The sequence below is a fragment of the Telmatherina bonti genome (genome assembly GCF_933228915.1).
Source record: "Telmatherina bonti genome assembly, chromosome: 13".
NCBI lineage: Eukaryota > Metazoa > Chordata > Actinopteri > Atheriniformes > Telmatherinidae > Telmatherina > Telmatherina bonti.
In genome coordinates, this window is record NC_136611.1 from 19,201,812 (window position 1) to 19,222,219 (window position 20,408).

The 20,408-nt window shown below is 38.6% G+C and overlaps 1 protein-coding gene across 4 annotated transcripts in view; it reads left to right on the forward strand.

Moving 5' to 3' along the window:
- Window positions 1-1,448: 1,448 nt before the first annotated feature.
- The window catches only part of smtnb (smoothelin b), a 44,038-nt gene continuing 25,078 nt past the window's right edge, over window positions 1,449-20,408 (forward strand). For 3 of the 4 annotated variants that reach the window (XM_079251542.1, XM_079251541.1, XM_079251543.1), the window contains exon 1: window positions 18,891-18,957. In XM_079251542.1, the coding sequence (XP_079107668.1) occupies window positions 18,946-18,957 (12 nt within the window). In that variant the 5' untranslated portion in view covers window positions 18,891-18,945. Of the gene's footprint in view, window positions 1,714-15,821; window positions 15,980-17,324; window positions 17,404-17,494; window positions 17,574-18,877; window positions 18,958-20,408 lie in introns of those variants that run through there. The other variant, XM_079251544.1, reaches the window with a different exon arrangement.

A 20,408-nucleotide genomic window follows, 5' to 3' on the forward strand; every position in this document is an offset into this window, starting at 1 on the left:
CTGGTGTGATGATTAAATGTTTAAATGTAAGGAAGTTTTCATGTGTGTAGTTTGTTCATACTTCTTTATTAATGTATGCCTGCCTTCTCCCTCTCATTACTTATTTTCTTTTTATTGATAAATATTTATTTATGATTAGTATAATGTTATCGAAAGAGTTTCATTGTTAGTATAGTTTATTGCCAGGGCTTGTAATAGATTCAGTGAATATAAAATGCAAACATGCTTTGTGTTTCAAGAGCAAAATGGGTCTCATAATAATAAGCACATAATATGAATTAGACTTGGACCAATCTGCAAATGTTTTTTTATAGGACATAAAATTAAAGACACATCTTAGGACAGTTTCAGTATTCTTTGACATAAAATTGTTTTGTCTAATTATTTGTTTGTCAACCAAGTAAAGGATTTTTTAAATATGTTTAGGATGGAGTAGTTTGAAATAAATTTGGGCGCTCATAGTGGGTAGTAGGTCTTCACTGAGCTTGTATTTTTGCTTTGAAAAGTTGCTTGGAAATATAGCTGTCTCCACATTTGTCTTGCATGCAGCCAGCTGAATGAAGAAAAAATGGCTTCATTAGTTTGGCTGTAGTCACTGTGGCACTAATCATCCTCTATACCAGGGCTACTCAATTCGGGTGGCCCAGATTTAAAGAAAAAAAAAAAAAAAAAAAATCAGCCAGTAAATAAAGTAAGGGAAAATAAATTAGTAAAACTAAGTAAATGAAAAAAGACACATTTACATTTTGAAAAATAAGTAGTTAATTTTTCAAATTCAGTCCCACATGACAAGGGCAAATGCACAAAATGAAATAATGAAAATTCCAGTCAGAGCCTATTTTTCTCCTAACTTTTAACATAAAAAGGTCATATCAAAGTAAACTTCTCGATGTGGTACCTCTTCACGTGATAATCTTTACACTCCGCCACACACTCGTTGCATATTAAACACATCGGTTTGGAGCTCGAATTTGACGGCAAAATAAACAAATACTTGTCAATCCAGGTGGGTTTAAAACAATTTGGTGTTTTGGGACAGAGCGACATGCTTGCTACAACTTCAAAACACAACATGCGCTGGGGTTAATGTTGCTAGGCAACCAGGTGTCGCACACATGGTCTGACAACTGTAGGATTGTACTTAATCAGCGTAGGAATGACTGAAGGTTCTTGATTAATATTTTTATTCTTTTACATAAGCTGGGCCACATAGAAGTTGGTTCTGGGCCACATGTGGCCCGCGGGCCGCCGCAGTTTTACGTCCTCCCCGTACGTCCCTCCCACGCGGCGGTGCGATTTGAGTGAACCCAGGCAGAAGCCGGAGTCGCGGTGGGCGGGGTTAAAACTTTCAGTGGGAATTCTCAGTTCAAAAAGCTGCCAACGTCTCTCTCGTGTGAAAGCGGAGTTATTTCTGCTTTCATTGCAACTTCCGAGACCAAAGAAAAATATGTTCTCTACCAGTAAGACACGGCTTTATTGTCGTTAAAAAAAAAAGTTCAAACAGAGCAGAAGAAGTGGAGGAGACTGCAGCGGAGAAAATACCACAAAAACCGAGTTGAGCAGGTGGTCCACGTTGCTGGCCGGTGAACCAAATCCCAGCGAGGCTCTCCATCCATCCCACCTTCCCATTTTGCTCCACCTGAGCCAAACAAGACAGATAAAATGTCTCTGGAGACTTATTCAGCGCTGGACGAGTCCGCTCTCCGGGCTTTGGTGAGTAGATGAATAGAAAAAGGGATGTGGTAATTTAAGCAATATGATGAATGACAAAATGTCTTAAAAGTTCAGAGAGGGGTAAATCTATGGAGGACTAAAACCACCAAATTTAGCAATAAATACATAATAAGCAATAAACAGCAATACATTTGGTGGGATAAAGCCTTATAGGAATGTAGAATTCAATTGTTTTCACAGAAACAGAAGCTTAGGTCATGTAACAACCATACATGTTTAATTTATTGATTTTTATAATAAGAAAATCCATTTGCATCTCTATTCAATGGCATATGCAAGATAACCGCTTCTTAAACTACTGACCTTTAATTAACACATGAGAGGCAGGTAGGATATATACAGTATGAGGATAATCCCGATGGGTGGGCTGCATGTAGAGCCTATTTGCTGTTGGTCTGCTTTTGTAAATCCTCTGTGCCTTAATCCAAACATGGTAAATTGGAAAGTAAATTTCTAGTGCTTCTTTCTATCAAACCACAAGAGAATTAACTATTTCTTTCCCTTTTTTTTTTTTTTTTTTTTAAAAAAAAACAAAGGAAACAGTTTAACAAGAAGATATTAGTTTGCGTTGTGTATTAAGCATATATACTAACATATTTGCACAGTCCAACTTTTTAAATGTGAGGATTTGTTGTATTCATAATTATTTGTATCTTTACTAACAAAAAATTCTGAGGACTTCATATCTTTTCAAATAAGTCAATAACTCCTACTTAGTACAAAACACAATTTATTGATTTGGAAAGTGCCTGGTGGTCTAAATTTATTGTATGTCAGTTGGTACGCTGTTATGCTGTGTTTAAAGTGCTTTAAAAGAAATTGGTGTGCTAAGATTAACATTTCTCATGCCAAAAATTGCAAATACTTGCCACTATAGAAAGAACTATTTGTATAGATTGAATTGAAAGTGTTTTTCATTGAAACGGTTGGATATCACTTCATAAGTGTGATTATTAAATCAACAGTGATAAGAAGTGTGTATCATATGGTCTGGAAGATGTAATACCAACTGGTTTTCTGTCACATTACTCATGTCTTAATTATTTCCTGAGGCAGAAGAGGGTGAAGCCTGTCTTAACATATATCAAGTCACCTGTAATGCAGACACTTTTGCAAAAAAAGCCATGAGTCATCCTGTCTTTGTTTAGACATTGCTGGGACTGGTTTGACTTAATTTGCACACATGTAGCAATCATTCACATGAGTTGTTTTAGTTTTTGACTGAAACCAAAAAATTTGTGCGAGAAACTTATCAAGTGCATTGTTGATCACCTGTGAACTGAAACTGCAGTCGTCACAACCACTTTTGCCATTTCTTGTCCACTAATTGTTTCTTCAGGAATTTTCCTGCCCAGAGTGTTTTGACAACAAATCTTAACAGTCAGTAAACCTTGACAGGAAAGGGCTGTTGACTTTACAAGCATGGCAGAAATATGATGTTTAGTTGACCTGTGTGACACTATTTAAACTGCATCCCATATATCTTCAAACTCTGGGATTTTCTGGTCAAGTTCTGCAATAGCTCTCTTCTCATAAATTACTTAAAGGGCACATTTTTTTTACCACACGCACATAAACTGGAGTGTGTTATTTGTCTTTCAATTCATGTGTGACTTTGATCAGTCAGGCTGTTTGTTTATTTATACAATAAGAATAAAATGGACCACGAAACAGGAAACACTTAATGGCGAGCACATATTGCAAATACAAAAGAATGAAGACATTTCAAGCTTTTTGGAGAACCTTTGCAGTTTTCAGACAGTTTTGGAGTTTCAGATCCATGCTGGCAGGTGTATAGAAAACTTCCTTTTGCGTTGTATTTTTTTCCCGTCCCATTGCGAATATTGGACATCAGCTTGTTGTTTTTAGAGAGCATGTCTTGTCCTTCCTGTGTGCATCCTGTGGGAACAAGCATTCGAGTGTTGCCATTGTCCAGAGAGCTGCAGCAGAAATAAAACTGTATAACATGCAGACGGTGGAATTTAGGAGTTTTATCTTTGTGCGACAGTCATTGTTTAGCCCGTTACAGAGTAGGAATTGAAGTGTTGTGACTCCTCTGTGCAGTTTTCCTCCTTCACCTCTGAACACCAACCATAAGGTCAGAGGGATCCCACATTTTCTCTGATATTTTAGTGACTCGAGTGTCAGGGTTTTCCACATTGAACATTTCAAAGGAAGCTAACTCACAAGGCTGTGATGAAATTGACATTTAATTTTGGCTGCTTGTAACTAACTTTCAGTGTTTAGTGCTTTGTTTTTTGTTTTTTTGTTTTTTTTGGGGGGGGGTCTCCTTATTCTGTGGAGAAACTGCTATGACTTGTTTTTTGCGACACCAGTAAAATATTATGGACATTTGGAGATTTCTAAGCTTGATTGAGGCGGTTGTAAATCCGGGTGGAGGAGCTGCTATTAAAAAGCAGTTGGGTAACAAACTCAAAACTCCAGGCTTGTGTTGTACTTAATGAACTTAACAGTCAGAAGGTCATATGGTGGCTTCTCTAACGCCTCTAATCCCGTCTCTACACTTCTATTCAAAGCACCAGCACCCTTTTATATTGCTTATTTAATCCTTTCCATGGCAACCAGTAATAGCATTTTCCTTTTCTCTTGGCCTTTCAGGTTTTTAAATATCCACAAAATTAATCAGTTGATGTCCTCGTTTTCTTGGGAGAGGAGTTGAGAGGGTATATAATGTGGGTCATCTGTCTGAATAGTCCTGCGACAACAACAAAAACATTAAAGCTTCCGGGGTCAGTCAAAGAGAAGCACTCATGAGTTTAGCCAATCCAACTACAGGTCTTTATCAGTTGACTGAGAACTGGGCACAAATGAAGTGAAGGGTGATGCTTATCAGTTGTTACACCCCTAATATCTGCTTTGAGGCAGTAGTTTCCTGTGTGTCAGTGTGTCAGACTTGCATGAACCAGTCAGGTCTGCAGGTGACTGTTGTCGCACAGGTGCATTGGCCTACTTAGCTAAGAAGACAGCTTGACTTTGGCGTCTGTCAGCCGCACTGTGATCTTCCCTGTGATTAGTTCTTGAAGCCTTACTGCAACACAGGAGGAATGTAAAGTAGGTCACAATGCCACGTCCATATCTCTCAAAACCATTTTGTTTCTCACTTAGTATACAGATTTAATTAAATTGAAATAACTGCTTGAAGATTTTTCTGTGTGTGGCGGATTTGCAACTACTCTACCCTGTGACCGTCCTTTCTCTCTGGTGAGCAAGAGGCATTCACACATGTTGAAAATAGACCAATTTCACTCTGAGGTCCAGCCTCACTGATAAATGGGCCCCAGGGGCTTTGGTTTTATGACTCTTCAGACCCTTTTGTGTATTGACAAGGGCTCAACCGTTACTGTTGGAAAGGGAGAAGATTGTTTTCTAAGAGCTCTGTGCAGTCCCCAGATTCTCCTCCGGCAGGGTTCAAAATGACATCCTCATCATCAGCAGGGAATAAATCGGAAAAATTACCCTCTATTACATAATGATGTCTGGGACGTTTTCAAATATAAATGTAGCATGTTTTCATTTAGTCACACACTCTAAGCAAAGCAATCTAGGGCTGCAGTTGACTGAATCTGTAACCCTAATCTTTCTTCTTGGACCATAGTTGATCTAATAGTTTTCAGTGAAAATGCAGGTACATGTTTTTGCATGCAAAACGTTTTTTGAATACACCCCCCCTTCCTTCTAACTATGATGTTTTATGCTACTCACTGCTAATAGCACCCTTTGCTTTGGGGTTTGTGAGCATAACTGTGTTTGACCTCTTGGGGTGTTTTATGTGATTTTTCTTTCTCCTGTAGTGGGAACAAATAGTTCACAGTAGGAACCTGAATTTTTACTCCACAGTCTGTCATCTTTCTCACAAGTATTGACTCTCGTCACATTTCTATTGTGCATTTCCCATATGATTAGATTTCATGTTGTTAGTGAGAAAATAGAGTGAGTAATATGGACACTGGCTGTGAACAGCTAAACATTCAGGACAGATCAGTCAACGGATGTGACATGTATTATCTACATGTTTACAGCCTGGAAACTTCAGCCTCTTGGCAGCTAATATCCAAGTAAATGAGAAGCGAGCAGAGAGATAAGAAGCTCCATGTTTGTTTTGCATAAATGGAAACTTTTGTTCCAAGATTCTCCTATAAATAGCTGGTCATATTTTGGTATTGAAGGGATGAGAAAAGAAAAGCTGTGAACTTTGTGATGATCTGGTCTTTGACCTTAAAGTAGTGTGTTGCCATGAAAACAATTATTCAGCCTGGGGAACATTATTTGACCCAACTTCATGTCTGTTTTAGCAAATGTTGATTCAGTGTTTGAAGGAGATGGCTGAAAGAGTATTTCCTTTTCACCATGTTAAAGTGGACACTTGGTTTTATGATGTTTGAAGTGGGTGGTAATGAGAATTTTGTTATTGTCTGAGATTATTTGTCTATTTTAAAATGTCACATGGGAATAATATAAGAAGTTAAACAGAAATGGGACTTAAAAAAACTTTTGTCAATAGTGTGACATTTTTTTATTGCTCATTGCTAGGATAGGCTCCAGCTTTACTAGGGGGTGTAAAAAATAAATGGAGTTGTTAATGGAAAAGTGACCTTTAAACAAAGGGAAAATAGAATACACCTGCTTTATTATGTGCACTTGCGTTAAGTGCATTATCATGATTATAAAACATTTTACATCTGCAAAATGCAGATGATCAAATAATAAACAATTTTGCGAGTCATCTTTTGTCAAGGTATTGACACTATCAGCCTCAAATGAATGTTGATGAACAGATAATGCGCAACGGTTTGTTCTTGTTTTATGGTTTTGGTAATCTGAATATGAAAGCATGCAAAAGTTCCTGAAAGTGCATGCGGTGTGTGGATCTGTTACCAACCACTCACCTTGCAGTCATTTTTGTGAAGTTATTGACAAGCTATAATTCCCACTTATTGATTAGATAGAGCAACACTAATTATTCCACACCTACAGTCTTTCTGTAGTGTTGTGAGTAAGTGAATGTAAAAAGTATTCTATTCATACACATGCCTGCTGATCAAAGTAATAAGCTAACTTCGCTACAGGAGGGGTGTGTTTTTTACAACTGAATGGAGAAAAATAATTTTACAGATCAGCAGCTGGTTAAATGATTCAGAACAGATGTTATTTATCTATCTATCCCCATCTTGTTGGCTCACATTTATTTTGAACACCATTAAATGTTGATCAGCAGAAAATATGAGCAGTGTGGGGATTATATTGACATTGCGTGTGTTTGATTGACAAAAGAGGACATGTTCATTAAAGATTTGTTCTGTTGCCCTGCTATGTGTGAAGAATTCATCAGTGTGAGAAAATCAAGTGAATTTGCAGTGAAGATTTATAACTGCACAAAAGGCCAATATCAAATGCAGTCTGTGTAGTTCAGCAGGATAAATTAAAACAGTATATTCTGTTCCTGTCAACTGAGGGTCAGACAATCTTTGTAAACACCAGACCTAAGTCTGCTGTCACAGTTGCTCTGGTTCTAAGTGATCAAACAGATGAGTGATTTGTCTGGACCATCATTCTGCCAAGTGGAAAAGGACTGGATAAGGGATTATAGGTGTTTTTTCTCTTCTTGTCCCTCATTCCCACCAGGCACATCTGAGATAAACAGCAAGTGAAAACCTCCCCTGAGTTTAATACTTAAGGTTTTTATTTTTGTTTGTTTCAACCTCATGTTTAGCTTTTCAGCTGTTTCTGAATGAGGAGAACTATTTAACAAATGTCTAAAAGTCACTGTGTGGCTCACCTTCACGTGAAACGAAATGTTTGAATTTTTCAAACTGATGTATTAAAACTTTTAATGTTCTTAATACACATATGAAGTATTCTCTGATGAAAGGAGATAATTGGCCCTCATGGTTTTAGTTTGCTTTTAGGTACTGTACTCACACAATCATCAGTTTTAGCTGTATTTTTGAGAGCTTGGGTGTGGCTCTGTTTACAGATAAAACAAGCTGACAGGAAACGGCATGCAGCCATCAGCTCAGTCAGAAATACTTCAGCTGACTTTCCATCATACTGAAATAAAGCTAGTAGTATAAAAAAAGATTTTTTAAAAATCCTTGGGAAAGGATGATATTATTAAATGGGGGGGGGGGGGTCTAGTTGGTTAGAAATATAGAAAGTTTGGCATTTTTTTCTATATTGTCTCCCTCAAGAAAGAGTCATTTCCTGAAACCGGCTGAACATCATCAGGCGGATGTTGATGTTTAGCTTTCCAGCTCACTGTTGTTAATGTTCTGGCATTCTCGAGATAAACACAGCAGATCTGTTAAATTGTGTTTGGCTCTGTCATGTCAGTCTTTTACTCTGTCCTATTGTTATGCTTACTGTGGAGTCAGCATGGTTCCAACTAAAGATTGTACTTTTAAATTGACACAGTTCTTACTTTTCATATATTCCTATTTCTTCTCCTTTTTCTTCTTTTTTTTCCACACCTTTGCAACTGAACTAAGACTTTTCCATGCAAGGCTTCAGTTTCATGAGCAATATCCCATATTTGGAGGGAATTCTGCATTTTCTAACACCTGCTGTGTCCACTGACAGGCCAAGCAACATGCAGCATTCTGTCACTTTCATGTTTTTTAATTTATGATGACTTTTTCCTACTGAGATCTGTCATACCTTATCAGATAATTCACAGAGGAAAAATAAAGCTGTAGAAGCCCCCCTCACTGTCATCATTTGCTATGATTTATTGTCCTTTGGATTAGGAATTAGTCAAGTGGAAAAAAATATTTCAGAAACAAGTTTTGGAACAAGTTTAATTTGGGCAAGCACTTTTTTTTTTTTTTATTCACAAAATTTGGATACGTTGCCATCCAAAACACATAATTATAAAACAATAAATTTTGTAAAATGTGTTTACATGAAATATTTCTCTGTTTTGATAATTGCTTTTGAAGAGGAAAGAGAAAAACTGAAGTGCAGGCTGTTTAAATCTGTTTTCATAAGTTAGGGACTTTATCATTGCAAAAACAATTGCAGCAGAGTCAAGTGTATAACATACTTTTCATTGCCATCTATACAGGCTATTCCAATTCAAGGTTGCGGTGAAGCTGGGACTTATCCCAGCAATTAGCAGGCAAGAGGCATAGTGCACCTGTACTGGTCCATTGTAGGACCAGCACAGAGTGACAAACAAGCAATCTTGTCACATTCAGTCCAAGTGTAAATTTATAGAAGAGGTATCCAGCTGTCCATTCCTTGAGGGCTACAGTTGGGCTGGCTTTCTATGTTTTCCTGCTCCAACACTAACTGACACTGACCCAAATTAATTAGTCATTGTGCAGAACTTCATAGGCTGTTGGATTCATTTAATCTGAGTCAGATGTGTTGGAGCAGTGATGCATTAAAAACCAACAGGAGAGTGTCCCTTAAGGACCCTCTTGAGGATACAGTGCTAACCACTACATCATCGTGCAGCCCATTTTTGATTACATAAAATTATTTTTTGCCATGTGGCTAATTTTAGTTGCTCCAGTTTGTTAAAGAAAAATAGTACAACAGTGTTCTCCCCATGATGACTAACATGAAAATCTGTTACAAGGCCAGCTCCAAAATGCAGGTCACTTGTGCCCCGGACAAGCTTTAACTGACCTGGATACATCAGACCTGCAGGTCAACTCGCAGTGAAGAGAAACTCGCTCAGAAGAGACAAATTGTTGTGGTTCATAAAGGGGCCCAAACCAATTAGCAGCTGAAAATGACCTAAAATATTTTTATCAGACTACAAAGTTTTGTTTTGTTGGGAGTTTTTTTTTTTTTTTTTTTTTTTTTTTTTACAATACTGCAAGTATTCTTGTGCACTATCAGATGTGCAGATTAAACTGAAGGGGAAGTTTTGTGCATGATTACAGTTCTATAGTACATTGCCAATGCTTAGACCCCTTTACCTCACATGCATTCCTTCATGTGTTTGTCCTTTATGCCTGCTCCCTCAAGTGTAAAGGGGAGCATTGTTTTCCCAGGTCTGTTCCATTTTGTGTCCTACCTTACCGTTGATTATTAGTGGTTAAGCTTTGCAACACGTGCAGCAGCACTTGCAGAGCACATGTTGGCACATGTATGATGAGCTCTCGGCCTGCTCTTGTTTTTCAGAGATACTCCCTCTTCTTCATACACACAGATAATGGAATTTCAGTGTTTGAGTTTTCATCTTACCTTCAGATTTTTTTTTTTGTTAATTTATCAGCTGAAAGGAAAGGTGACTGAAACTTCCTCTTCTGGGAAACCAGGTGTCCCATGCCTTGAAGGGCTCTCACATATCCTGATTATATTTCCCTCTTTTTTTTCTTTTTTCTTTTTTCTGGGTGTGTAATGGCCAGTCACATGCTGAACTCTCTTAGGCACTAAAAATGATTTACAGGCATCCAACTCACATTGCAGTGTTTCTCCAAAGAAAATTCTTCTTTTTTGAAGATTAAATACTAAATGTAATTTTATATATATATATATATATATATATATATATATATATATATATATATATATATATATATATATATATATATATATATATATATATATATATATATATATATATTTGACTGATATATATTCAATTTGTCCTGATTGATTGTGTCTGTAATGTGTCCAGCTTCTTCAGTAGCAGCAGCTAATCTATTTCAGTTCTGCTGCAAGAAGTGTCCCGTGTCTCCTTATAAGGGCAAACTCACTTGTAGGCTTGACACAACTGAGTTTTAGACACTGATTTGATCTACCGCCTGGCTACTCTCGAACCCTAGCCTCCTCAGGAAATGACAAAAACACAGTCTGCATATACACAGACATACACAGACACTCCTAAAAGCACAAGCCATACGTAATACTTTGTGTTGGGATCGATTTGCTATAACTAAAGTTCCTTACTTTACAAAAATGGCACATGCACCCCCACTGGGAGTCAAAGGGTTAGGACTTGGCTTAAGGGGGTTGTTGTGCTCCCAGACAGGGCTGGGTGGGTGTGTGTGGGAAGGTTAAGTTAGATGTCCTCCACACAACGAGCTGTGACATTTGACCTGACCTTTTGTGACCTGCACTACACAAGTCAATTGGAGGTAGACACATGTTGTCCAGCCCGTAGAACTGGGTTTTTGGACCGTGTCAGAGTAGCTGTAGTACCTAAGATTTAGAATCATTGGTCAATTCATCAATTGTTTTTATTTTCTTTATGTGGTTTCATTTTGTAATTATTACTAAACTTGGACAAACAAGCAGTGTGCACAGAGCTTTTATACAAAGATTTTCAGCATTACATTCAGTCTAGTCACAAAATGTACACGTTTCCCTTTATCATAACTCTATAAATAGTTGTTCATTGAAGACACACTACAGAATTTTTGCTATCTTCCCTGTCACGCGCCCCGTATCGACGGCTAATTCAGCAACCATCTTGCATCTGCCTGACCTGTTGGCTCTCTCCAGCCAGCAAAAGATTATTTTACAATGACTCGTGTTTTATCCATTTCTCTTTTTTAATCTTCTTGTTTCTTTGCTGAATCAGACATTACATGTTCAAAACAGCTAGTTCCTTACTATTCTGTGAAGTGAAACATCATGTCGTGTCCTAGATGTAAAAGTTGTGTGGTGTGGTTTTATGAGCCTCGGGATGCTGCTGGGTAGCAGCATGTCACTGTCATCGAACATGTCCAGGATGCAAAGTTTTAAGGTTTAAAAGTTACGGAATGTGTTTATAAAGCACTCAAGAGAACTCAAGATGGACTTTCTAAATCTGACAGAATATGCTGCAACATGGGGCTTTGGCCATTCAACTATGATCATGGTCATTGTGAGTGACTAGCTTATAAAATACCATGACTGCAGTGTTGTAAGTGGAGATGGAAGAATCAAGTCCTGCAATCTGATGAAGCAGAGTTTCAACCATTTGATTTCCACTGGCGTGCACTGGAGATTAACCAAGATAGAGTTCCTGATCACAGATGTAGAATGTCTTTTTGTCAAACATGGGGGTGGCAGCGTCATTATGTTTCAATGTTACTCTGTGACAGGACCTAGGAGACTTTTATAGTAAAGGGAATGATGGAAGGTGGTCTTAAGTGAAAACACCTTTCAGAGTAATCAGGATCTGGGCCAAAGGTCCATCTTAGTCCACAGTGTGCTTTCTGTGTGTGTACTTTGTGCCAAAAGCACACTTCCACAAATCAGAATGAAAACAGCTTTAAAGACCATAAGAGCACCTAGTAATAATGTAAACCTAAACTCAGTAAAGCTAAAGAGCTGTGCAAAAATTATCCATATCAACTGGGGCAGCACAAAACTTATTTAGAGGGAATGCAAAACTATTCAAAGGAGAGGTAATGCAAAAAGGAAAATTCCCTGTATAAGTATAATCAGTCCCACAAAAAAACATACTACTTGCATAGTTTAAGTGCTTCTAAGTATTATGTGAAGGGTCCAAATATTGTCTTTTGAATAACTTAACCTCTAATAGGGGAATTGTCTAGTTGATTATGGAAACAAATAATAACTCAGTGTGAAGGAGATGGTGTGAAGGTTTGAAGTAAGAGTTTGGGCATCACAAGTAGTTTACCATTAGAGGCTAAAGTCACACTATACCCTGTGTACCCATGAATAAACGCTGTAATAAAGGGAGATTAATTGAACAGTGTAACTAAAACAAATATGAATGAGCATGCTGTTTGTTGTCTGTTTCCACAGTAATTTGGTCAAGTGGTCTGTTTATTTTTCAATCGAAAGATTTAATGAAATCCTGTTGTAACACTGCTCCCACACGTGTGTAACTACGTCAGCTATGACCACCTGAAGAACTTTGATCTCCTGCCATTTCTGATGCTGTTTCCACTTTTACACAATAAAACGAACCAACCACCTAAACTTAAGTTACATTACTGTGTCTCTCTTGTGTGCCAACTTAGTTCAGAGGGTGTTCATGTCCTCAGGAATGTGCCACCAGCTGGTTGGGATTACTGGTAAACCGTTAGCGCTCTCTAATTGACCTTGATTGATTGAGCTTCTTCAGACCGATGCCTTTGGTAGTTTTGAGGTTTTTACTCCACTGGAGGCTACTGCTTGACAGGAAGTGACTCAAAGTGAATACAAGCCTTAGCAAGCTTGTGTGTGAAACATTACTTTTTTGTATGTTGCTCCTTACGTCAGCCAGTTTTCCGACTAATGATTTTCTGGTCTGCATGTGTTTTTTGAGTGTGAGCAGTTAAGGGATTGGCCCGCACCCCTCCCCTACCCAATCTCCACACATTTTTCCTTCGTGGTTTCAATTCTCCACCCTAATATCATATCCCACTGGGTGATTCAGGTGACCCCTGCTAACTGTAACAGGTGTTACAGCAGCTTCCTGAGAATTTAGTAGACAGTATCGTGACTACCCTGCCACCATCATTGAAGGTGCTGAAAGCCTGGTGACGTCTTGATGACTGGAATTCTGTAATACATATTGTTTATATGTGATTTCTGAGTCATGTGTCTGAGCAGCACAAGCAACACTGTGTGTATGGTTCTCTGTGTGCTTGTAACGGTAGCTCTATTGGTCATGGTGTTGTTGGAAAACTGAGGTCTGTTCTGTTTGAGAAATTGCTTCTGCAAAAAGTCAGGTGTAAGTGGATTTTTTTTTTCCACACAAGTCATTCTTTGTGAAGGGCCACTGTTGTGGTTGTATTACAAGCTGGTCTGTGGACAAGTGTTAGTGTGTTTCCGCCTTTGGTTCGTGTAACGGTTATTTTGTTTTACTTGGCAGCTGCTCAAGTTTAAGGTGTGTTCTGTTTGCTTGGGTTGCCCCCACTCATCACTTTCCTGTGCAGGGTTATTGGTCGACTTTATTTTCCTCTTTTTCTGACAGGGGAAAAAGTCACTTGACTGTGTTGGCGCAGTGCCAGCTGGATTCAGCACATAAACGTTTTAACCAATCCAAGCAGAAAATGCACAACTACCTACCCACTAATTGGCTGATTCAAACTTTTGAATCCAGGTCAAGTTAAATTGCTGATGTGCGCTTAGGAGTGGTTTTCCATCTCTTATCATCACAGCAGAACTTTTATTCCACTCTGAGTCTGTGCTTATATTTAAGAAGATTACTGTAACTGATCTGGACAGCTGTGGTTTTTCACATACTTTGAGTTTAAGCACTTTCCTTGTCTCTTTTCTTTTAGGATTTTTTTTTAAATGATTAACAGAGGCCAAAAAATCAATCTTTCATACAGTGCTAAGCAGAGGTTACTGTTTTGGAGTGGAGGCTCAGGCTTGAGGCCATTCTGTGATATATCATTGATGAAAAATGAATCAGTCAGTCCTAAAACGTGGCAATGAGTGTACAAGCTATAAAATAGCATCATGACATGTACTCAGCAAAGTGAATGACAGTGTGGTAATAGATGGTTCTCTCGAGTGTGAGTGTATGTCTGTGTGGGCATGACAAACCGAAGTCGGGTATTTTTCTTTCTTTTTATGTAAAGAGCAAAATGTTCTCATTTCCTCCGATTATTTTTCCTTCCTCGCTGGCAGAAACTTGCCACTGTCGCTCCTGGTCGTCATCATCTCAGTGCTGGACTGGAACCAAACCCAGTTCATGATTGTTGGATTTCACTACCATTTGTTTTTTTTTCCTTGTGAGTCAGCAGGAATGTGAAGAATGACCTGTGCAAGGCATGGCCCTTTCCCACCCAGCTCTCATCTGGCCATTTTTAGGCATACTCAAGTGTAGCTGCCCTTCAATTTTTCTCTTTTTCACATTGTCGTCCTGCACTCCTTCTTCTCCTCTTTGCTCATATCCTGTCTTCCAGCCACCTCAGACCTTTTCCTGCTCTTCCCCCTTTTCTTTTCAGTCAGCTCAGCACTTTAAATTTCCACAAATTATAGTATATAGAAGAGTCCCTCTGAGCCTGCGCTGTTCTAGTTGCATATTTTGTCAAACCACAGCAAGACCTCAAAACTGCTGGCTTTCTTCATGTCTTGTGAGACGACCCTACTCCACATTCTCTTACTTGTCCTCCTCTGGGCCCAGCTGCAGGGCACCTCAGTTCCCCTTTCAATCTACCAGCATGTATGGCTTACCTTAACAATCACTTCCAGCTTCCTTCAGAAGGACATTGGGTAAACAAAGATTTGTGTCCCGACTCGGCAGCTTTTAACTGGTGCAGCAGGATGCCTCAAAGTATTTGTTTAAGTGTGTGGTTTTAAAACAATCTGTCTGAAGAGCAGCTCATGTTTGCATGTGATGACAAGTTCCTGCTATCGATTGAAAAATAGATCCATCTTGTGTATGACAGGAGAGGGCTCCCGCTTCTCTCTCATGCTCAGGGCTGTCACTAAGTAGAAAACATTTGGCCTGTTGAGGTGGTGTAAGTCTGTCTGCAGGTGTGCCTTTATACACTCATCAACCACTCTTCCTATGCTTGGAAAAGAGGCCTTATATTAATAGTCACTAAAAGTACTTAAATGGCTCAGTTGAGGGTTTTTTATGTGGACCTGTGAGGCCTCTGCAGCCTGGCTGCTGTTTAAAGGAAGACGACACCTGAATGACCTAGGGAGCTGAACACCAGCTGTTGCTGGGCCTGTTTTTCATCCTCTGCTCCACACTCAGGTGGACTTGTCTTTTCTCAGTAGTAAGCTCAGATCACCTGTCAATCCAGATTAACAAGTAGCCAGTTGACTCTGTTGTCCCAGGAACTCCATACATTTAGAGTGCAGAGCCATCACAGGTCTGACTTAGTTTGTATCTAACTGTCAAACTGAGTTGAATGAAAGTTGATTTATTAAGTTTGTTTTAAGATATTTTGTCTGTATGGACTGTTGGCTCCCTGCTGTCCAGTTTCTTGACTGCTCCAAACAGAGAACAGGCCTGTGACATTTTGATATTGGACAACCTTGTGTAAATTGTGTGACAATTTTATTAAATGCAACTGTGCTAATCTGTTCATCATGCAAATGAAAGGACATGTGACCAGTCTTTGCAAGCCAAATACTTGGTCATCTGTGTGATGGTGAGCTTCTGCTCTTGAATTCATCTTCAAAAACTGTTTATGTTTTTCTTCCTGGGGCAGTTGGATGGAACCGTGGATCTGGACGAGAGACGCCTCATCCGTTCAGCCATACGAGAGTTGAGGAGGAGAGAAATTGAGGACATGGAAGCCGCTCTGGCCAGCAAGAGATTTCGACCCACACACCTCAACCAGCAGGAAGACAAGGAGAATCAGCATAGGTGAGGGCATGTGCATACTATGTCTTAAAGACTAGAGTGCACGAGACCAGGTAATTTACAATGTTCAAATCCAGATAATATTTCTTTGCCTTTAAGAGCCCTTCTCAATGTTTTCCAGTTTATAAATAAACTTTACCCCTTGCCTGTTTTTCAGTTGAAAAATTCAGATAAACTGATAATTCAGCCAGTATAACACGACTTCTGCATATTTTATCCGTAAGAATTCAGCTGGCAAACCAAACGAAAGCAAGACAAACAGGCCTAAACTCATCCAAGAAGATTAATTTTCTCACTGTAAACACTGGTTGTTATTGTTGTCACAACTGGATGAAAAGAGTCTTTGCCAAGTTAAATTAAAGACTTCAAGCAAACACAGTACAATCCAACTTTTTCCTGATTGGTCATGTTCATTTAAGATTTCCTGAAATCTGTTCAATTATTATGAAACTGCAGCATTTAAACTAAAAAAATTAAAGATTTGTTCTTTTTTCTGCTTTGAGATAATCGACATTGTGCAATCACATTTAATCTGCACAATCACATGTGCAGATATAAGTCTGCATTATTACAAAGATGACACTCAGAAAAAATCTCATGAGTTTTTTGTGTTTTGTGTGGTCAAAACTTTCTTTTCTATGTGACAGCTTGAGCTCTATTGAAATAGTTGGCCTGAGTCTCATTACAAGTGTTAATTTAAATTCAAGGGTATAGTGCAATCTCAGCATCTGGTTTTGAGCAAAGTAAAAATTTAACACTGTTTGATGTTGGGAGTAAATCCAGCCCTTTGCTGCTGTTCTTTCTGTCACTTAATTCTCAGAGTAGTGGTGGAGCATAATCATTTCCATTTACCTCTGCTCTCAGATGACTTGAGTTACAAAAACAATAGATGTGCTTCACAGAAGCTGTTAAAGAAATCAGTCCCACTGTTTCACATGTGTGCCCACTGCACACAGACCAAAGCAGAAAAAAAACCAAATAAAGATATACCAACCCATAAGTGGTGATATCTGAAATATTTCAATGCCATTTACAGCACATCCTTTAATACCATCAAATGAAGAAAATTGAGCATAATAAGGAAAGTGAAGGAGCACATGTAATGGAAACCAACAAAAGCAAGTAGTGAAATGGAGAAAGAAGTGTGAACGAAGAAAAAATGAGGAGGCTTTATCAGCTTGTTTTTGTCACTGTTTAAATCTTTTCAGAACAGTTTTACTTCTTCCAGCATGTTAAAGGAGACTGAAAGCATATATTTTATATTTTATGAAATTATAATGTCTTGTTTGTAGCATACTGAATGCATATGAATTGATGGCTTTTTAATTTATTTTCTGTTTTTAATCAGGTCAGAATCCAATGAAAACTTGGACCTCCTGTCACAAAAACTCCAGTCAGTCCAGGACATTGATGAGCTCATGAAAATGGTGAGTATTAACAGATGATTGATCAAGTTAACATTGACAGTGTCATTCAGTTCTGTGAAATCACTGAGCTTTTGCATATATTTGCTCGTAGCTTCGTGCGGCCAGCTTGTTTGAAGAGAGGAAGATGATACGAGCAGTTATTCGACGTATCCGAGATGAACAGCTGCAAGGTAAGCTGGGAAATTTCTGTGAATCTGGTCCACCACAGCTTAACTGTTAAACATTAATGGCATGTGGTGATTATAGACAACATACTTTCACAGACATGTGACGGACATTACTTAATCCATTGAAGCAAATTAAGTTAAGGTGATGCATGCTTAACTGTACAGTGCTGTTCAAGTTAATCTAATTTATTTCATAACGTGGTCTGGTTAATGCAACCCTAATTCCAAAATAGTTGGAGTACTATCTAAAGAGTAAATAAAAACAGAATTTAATCTCACAAATCCATATTTTATTCCTAATATAACATAAAGTCAGGAAACCAGTTTCTGGAGTTTTAGGAAAGGAATGTTGTCTCATTCTGGCCTGACGCAGGATTCTTGCTGCTTAACAGTCTTTTTTCATCTTGTAGTATACTAAATATTTTTTTATTGTTGGTGAAAAGTCTGGACTGCAGGCAGGTTAATTAAGCACCCGGACTCTTTTCCTGTAAAGCCATGTTGTTGCAGTAGATGCAGTATGTGGTTTAGCATTATCTTAATTAAATATGCAAAAAAATATGTTTTCTGGGTGGGAGCAAATGTTGCTCTAAAACCTCAATGTACTTTTCAGAGTCAGTGGTGCAAAGTTACATTTGTCATTATTTTCATTTTTCACAGCGTCTTATATTTGGGAATATGGATCATAATTTACTTAATCCATTTATTTATTTATAAATGCATTAAAATGTATGAAAAGCTGCATAAGAATACTGTTATGAGAATTATTTGTATTAATGGTGTTATTTGACCAATTTGGTACTGCTTATGACACTTGAACAATATTGTATTTTTACATCAAGCACTGCCCCAGTTTGGCCTGATGAGGGCGTTAAAATGACTGTTTAAAGCTTCTTGTACATTACTAAACTTCAGAGAAAAAGTACTTTAAAAAAAAAAAAAAAACAACAACTTTTGGTGGGTTGCCCATGTAGTGCATGCATGCGTGTGTGTCTGTTGCCATAGTTGCAATGTCAGATCTATCTACAGTATGATGAGCAATCAGATAGTGGATTCCTCTCATTCCTTAGCGCTGTCTGGTCTGCGTGAGGCCCGGTCATTCTGAAGCACTGCGATGCATTAATGGATAAAACAAAAAAAAAACTTTTTACCTCAGATCATGTCAGGACTCTATAAATAATTTATTCTCAGCTTGGATAAGCTTCTAATATCAAATGTGACCGAATGACTTTAAATGGAATCATTTATGGCTTACTTTATTTTATATTAATTTTATCTGAGTTCCACTGCCCTGTATGTGTGTTTTTTAGGGAATGTGGAGAGGGGTAAGACATCTGCTCGTTGTCTTGAACCTGAGAGTGTTGAGCCCAGGAGCACCATGGGAGCTGGGGTGAGTACAGTAGAGATTGTGGAGCAGTCAGTGCTGATTGTAGCAGGAGAGATGATAAAATGCCTTCATGTTATCTTGATGTAAGCCAAAGAGCAGTTGGGTAAGATTTTTAAGATCTAATGTGCACTCCTGTCGACTTGCATTGACAAAATGAGCCAAGTACAGACAAATCTGCGGGTGCTGACTTTGTTTGCATGGCAACAGTGACCACAGAGTTCTCTCTGCTGTTGCAATGAAGAATGCTGCACACAACTACTAGCATTGTCACTTGAATTATGACTGTGGGTGCATGTACACATACACACTCACACACACAAAAAATATGCCTCAACTGCCACAGAATCAGGAATGTGTTTTGTTTTTTTACATCCTTGTGCTGGTTTGACCATTTTCAAGTGAAAGATACAATTTACTCTGACTATGGTGTTTAGTGCAGGCAGTAAATTGTTTTGGCAGGAAGCATCTCACACACATCTAAACATGCAGTCCTTCACACTTTTGGAAAAATTGGGTGCAATATCTTTCTGAAACCTACTTCAGTGGCATTTTTTTGGGGGGATATCTCTTACAACTAGCCTGCCCTCTAGTGGCTGAGAAGCAGAGTTTATTGTGAAGACACGAGACCCAAATGTCTTCCAAAGGCCAGATGCAATCTTATCTGCTGGTTTTGATAATCAGTTTTTCAATGAATTCTGCATTTGCAGTGGATGGTACAGTAAGTTCATTCTTACTGTACACAGTCCCTGCAGTTATAACCAAGCCTTTGAGTGAAGGGACGCCTGATGTGTTTATATTTCTGAGGAAAATAATATTGGTAATATCCAAGGTCTGGTGTTTCATTTGAAAGCACTCATTTTTCTCACACGGACGTAGCAAAATGAAAGGCATAAACGGCATAAGTCCCATTGTGTGCTGCAGAATGTGCTCAGCTTTGTGTGGAGGCTGTCGGCTTAACAGGATGCTCTAATATTCAGCTTTTCTTCCTGTAGGACAGCTGTATTGTTGGTTGAGTTGCTAGTCATAGGTGTTGAGATGAATTCAGGAAAAGAGGGGGGTTGGGGGGGTGTCGTTGTCAGCTGGGCAGGCAAAAAGGCCGCCAGCTGTGCCCCAGCAGCCTTGTCTGCACTGAAATGGGGACTTGGCCAAAAACAACATCAGCCAGCAGCAGCAGGGCTCCTTCCACTCACATCACAGCAGCGGATCCCTTTGAGGTTTTTGCGATTGTCCTTTGGAAGATGGTGATCCTAGATAGGCCTCAAGAACAGAACGGCAGACACAATATGCAATATGTTTGTATTGATGGCAATTTAAAAGGTATTTAGTCACTAGAGCAATTTGAAAATGAACTAAATCCATTCTGAAGTAAAGATTTTCAATGGATGTGAAAGAGATACAGGAATGTACCATCATGCTTATAATGGACTGTAAATGTGTGTATAACAGGGAAAAAA